The sequence below is a fragment of the Sciurus carolinensis genome, chromosome 18 (genome assembly GCF_902686445.1).
Source record: "Sciurus carolinensis chromosome 18, mSciCar1.2, whole genome shotgun sequence".
NCBI lineage: Eukaryota > Metazoa > Chordata > Mammalia > Rodentia > Sciuridae > Sciurus > Sciurus carolinensis.
The window spans coordinates 41,353,132-41,357,076 of NC_062230.1; the positions used below are offsets into that span (position 1 = coordinate 41,353,132).

At 65.2% G+C, this 3,945-nt stretch overlaps 1 protein-coding gene across 2 annotated transcripts; it reads right to left on the minus strand.

Moving 5' to 3' along the window:
- Nucleotides 1-72: 72 nt before the first annotated feature.
- Nucleotides 73-2,325, minus strand: Arhgdig (Rho GDP dissociation inhibitor gamma). 2 transcript variants are annotated; one of them, XM_047533558.1, is made up of 6 exons: nucleotides 1,884-2,325; nucleotides 1,078-1,257; nucleotides 912-995; nucleotides 688-746; nucleotides 526-589; nucleotides 73-440 (listed from the first exon to the last, which is right to left on the minus strand). In XM_047533558.1, exons 1-6 carry the CDS (start codon nucleotides 1,954-1,956, stop codon nucleotides 241-243), a joined length of 660 nt encoding a protein of 219 aa, XP_047389514.1. In that variant the 5' UTR covers nucleotides 1,957-2,325; the 3' UTR covers nucleotides 73-240. The 2 variants fall into 2 exon arrangements, with proteins under 2 accessions (XP_047389514.1, XP_047389513.1); XM_047533557.1 differs by having other exon boundaries at nucleotides 74-440; nucleotides 670-746; nucleotides 1,884-2,319.
- Nucleotides 2,326-3,945: the final 1,620 nt, after the last annotated feature.

Sequence of the window (3,945 nt, forward strand, 5' to 3'; positions counted from 1 at the left end):
CAGATAAGGGGACTGGGGACCAAGCAGCAATCGCCACGTAGCACCTGGGCCCTTTCTCAGGGACGACAAAGCCAGAGAGAGGCCACACGGAGGGCAGTGAGACGACGTTTAATGGGGCACAGCGCCAGGCGAGGGTGCAGGACGGAGGGAGGGCGGGGTCTGGTCACTGACCAGGGGCTGGGAGAGCTTGGGGTCCCTTGCAGCAGTGGACAGAGGTGGGGAGAAGGGCTGGAGCAGGAGTCAGCCCTTCCAGTCCTGGCAGACGTGGAGGCCCCACTCCCAGGACAGGTGGGCTGTCCTGTCGTCGTCCGTGAAGAGGGACCTGACAACGTAGGGGCCCCGTGCCAGTGCGCCCCTCGGTGCCTCCTCCACTGGAGTCACGAACTCGTACTCCTGGGCCCGGGGGCCATAACTGCCCACCATGTAGACAGCCCTGTCCACTGCGGGAGGGACAGGGCATCAGGGCTGCCCTCCACCCGCCCCATCTCACCCCTCACCCGCCACTGCCCTCCACGCTGCCCTCACCACGCAGGCCCCGGCGGAAGGTGTGGTGCACACACTTGAGGCCACTGACGATGTCCTTGTTGACCTGTGGGACGGATGGCGTTAAGGGCTCCTCTGGGGCCGGGGCCCTGGCTGGCCGGCGCCCCCCACCGCAGCTGCCCTCACCTTGAAGGTAACCTTCACCTGGTAATCAACACCCTCCTTCAGGATGAACGCCTGGCTTTTCAGCGCAGCCAGGTCCCCTGGGAGGGAAATGGCAGGTAAGCTCTAACTCCAGGGTGGACTCACCCTGCCTGAGGAGCCCACCAGGGTGTGGTACCCTCAGGGCTGCGGTGATGGGCCCAGGGCTTGGGATGGGGCACAGGGGTCCTAAGAGGTGATGGGTGGGGTGGTCTGCAGAGCATTACCTGTGAGGTCCATGGTGATGGGCCCCGGAGCCTGCTCCGACATCAGCGTCAGCCGGGTCACCTGCACGTTGGGCAGGCTGGGATCTGAGGAGGATGGATGTCCACAGCATGCCCTGCGGCTCCCCACCCAGGCGCAGCCCTCGACGCCCAGGGCCCCTGCCCATACCCACTGCAGGCGGCACGGTTCCCAGCAGCGCCCGCTTGTACTTGGTGAGGCTCTCATCCTCCGGGTCCAGTCGCCGGATCTCCAGCACGCTCTTCTTCCTAGGTGCCTGGTACTCGGGCACAGCCTCGTCCAGTGCCTCCTCCAGTGGTGTTGGCCCACCCTCCTTGTCGGCCAGGAGGACTGGGAGTTGGGCAAGGTTTATGAGATGCTGCCACCAGCTGACCAGCACATGCTGGAGACCAGCCCCCCCCATCTGGCCAGTTGGGCCTCCCACTGCCCAAAGGAACTAGGAAGGAGAGCAGGTGGTGCTCAGGGGGAGGATGGGCCAGGAGAGCAGTGAGGGTTCTGAGGACACAGGCAGCCTCCCACCTGCCTCTCCAGCAGAAGCCCTGGTAGCTGGAGGAGGCTCCCAGATGTCCATCCAGGGGCCCTCCCTGACTCTGAGGCCAATCCTAAAGGAATGACGATCCCAAGTGGGGAAGCACAGGGCTGGGACTACTGCTAGAGCGGTGGCCCTGGGGCCCTCCAGGGGGTCCCTACTGCTGGACCCTTCCCAAAATGCTCCAGCCCCTCCAGACTAGGGCTCTCTGGAGCCCCAGCCCCACCTAGGAGAGGACCCATGCCTCCCTGGCTTCACACGAGCGCGACCCTGGGCTTCCTTTCCTCTGCGGGTTCGCCGGGAACCAGGCCCCCACCCCCGCTGGAGTCAGGCCGGGGCGGCACCAGGAGGCCCCCACGCGCCCCCAAAGTTGCCGCGGGGAGGGCCCCCGCCCACGTGGCCGCCGCCCGACCGGCCAGCCGCTCACCTCGGGCGCAGAGCGCCAGCCGGAGCAGCTCCAGCAGCTGCGCCCCCAGCTCGCACGCGTCCAGGCCCAGCATGGTGGCGCGCGGCCCGACGCGGAGCCGCCGCCCGGCTCGGCTCAGCCCCGGCGCGACTGCGGTGAGCTCATCCCGGCCGGGAGCGCCCCCCGGCCCAGCGCCGCGCCCGCGCCGCGCGCCCCCAGCCGCTCCGCGGACCCCGCGCAGCCCGCAGAGACGCGCGTGTCGCCCGCCCCGCGCCGGCACCCGGCCGAACCCGCTGCCGCCGCGGCCTGCCCCGCCCCGCGGCGCCCCGGGGAACCGGGCCTCCCCCGAGCCTCCGGGCGGGGCCGGGCCGAGTGCAGCAGGTGCGTTCCCTGCCCCGCGTCCCCCCGGCGCCCATTAGCCGCGGGCGGCCAGGCCACACCTGGGCCCACCGCCCTCCGCCACCCCTCCTCTCCGCCCGCCGGCGCTGTCTGGGCCAAGGGGACTCCCGGCCAGCCAGCTTGGGAGGGGGTTGGCCTGCAGCCTAGAGGCTCCAGCCATCAATACCGAGGGACCTGGGCAGGCTGGTCCAAGCACCTTGAGGGACAGTCTGGGCCACAGACACTGAAGGATGTGCCCGTGGGGGTGTATGTATCTGTAGGGGCCTGGGGACCCAGGCAAGTCCGGAGGTCCTGCTCTCCGGAAGAGAAGAACAATGAAGAAAATAGAAGGGGAGCTGAGAGGGAAGCCCAGGTTTCTTGATCTTGACACTTGAGAGCTGGGGATGGGTGTGGGGATCAGCCAGGGCAGGTGAGGGGTGAGCAGGCGCTCCACAGGAACAACTAGACAAAAGGCTGGGTTTGAGTAAAGGGGGTTGCCCAACACCAGATTGAACCCCTACTTTTCTTAGACACCTCTGTCCCCATTCCCATTTCTGGGGACACTCAGGGATCAGATCAGAGCCCCTCTGACTAAGCAGAAGGCCAACCCTCTGTGCTGGGGTCTGGCTGGTGTCTTCACCTGGCCCTGTCTTACAAACAGAATCTTGCAAAGGGGCCCAGGTCACGCTGGAGGACCCACCCCTGCTGCCCTTTTCTGTAGGACTGGAGCTATTAGGTCACTCGTCTCCAGGCTGGGGACAGCTCCAGCTGCTGGAGGCCTGTAGCATTGACAGATAGGGGGATGGGGAATGGGTGACCTGGATCTAAGAGGGAGACGGAAGAGTACCCTGCCCATGGCAGGTGCCCACCCTAGCCCCCCGAGTCACTATCTAGAGTCATTCTGGATCTGCATTGCCAGCACTGGGAATGGACTCAGTTGGCCATGTTTGGAGGTTCCTGGCCCAAGGCCACCCACCCCACCTCCCTGTACCTGGCCCCCAGCACTTCCTGAGTGGGGACAGGGAGGAAAGGAGAAATATATAATAAAGCATTTCTACTTCTCATAAAGGGCTTCCTAATGGGGCCTGAGGGGCCTGGGCACATCTCAGGAGATCTAGGGAAGGATGGCCAAGCTGCTGGAGAAGGGAAGAAAGTGCAGGAAACCCTGGGAATCTGGATGAATATGGATAGGGGCAGTATTGAGACCTCCCTTCTCCAGTAAAGCCCCTTCTATAGTTCCAAGGCACTCTGGACCTGTTCACCTGCTGTCCCACCCAAGCCCCTGTGCGGTTGAGGGGATGTGGCCATCCCCCACCCTTCTCCCCAGACTCTTAGGGACCCCTGCTTAGGGACCCACGGTGTCACACACTCCCAGAAACCTCAACCCCAGGACAACTTTGACTCGGGGAAAGCCGAACCAGCTCCTGGGAGTTCCCTGCTCATGATCATGTGACCGCAGCCAGGGTGACACCAACCTGTGGCGCCCACACAGGTCATGAGCAGTGGGTGCTATGGTTTACAGAAACACCCTGCTCAGGCCGGGGAGCCCTTCCGACCTCACAGCAGTGACCGCTGCTGGTCCCTGTCCACGCTGGGGGGTCCCACACAGGCAACGGGGAGGGAGGGACGGCTCCCGCAAGCCCAGAACCCCTATTCCCCTCAGACCCTCCTCTGGAGACCCTCTATCTGCTGGTTCAGTCCCAGG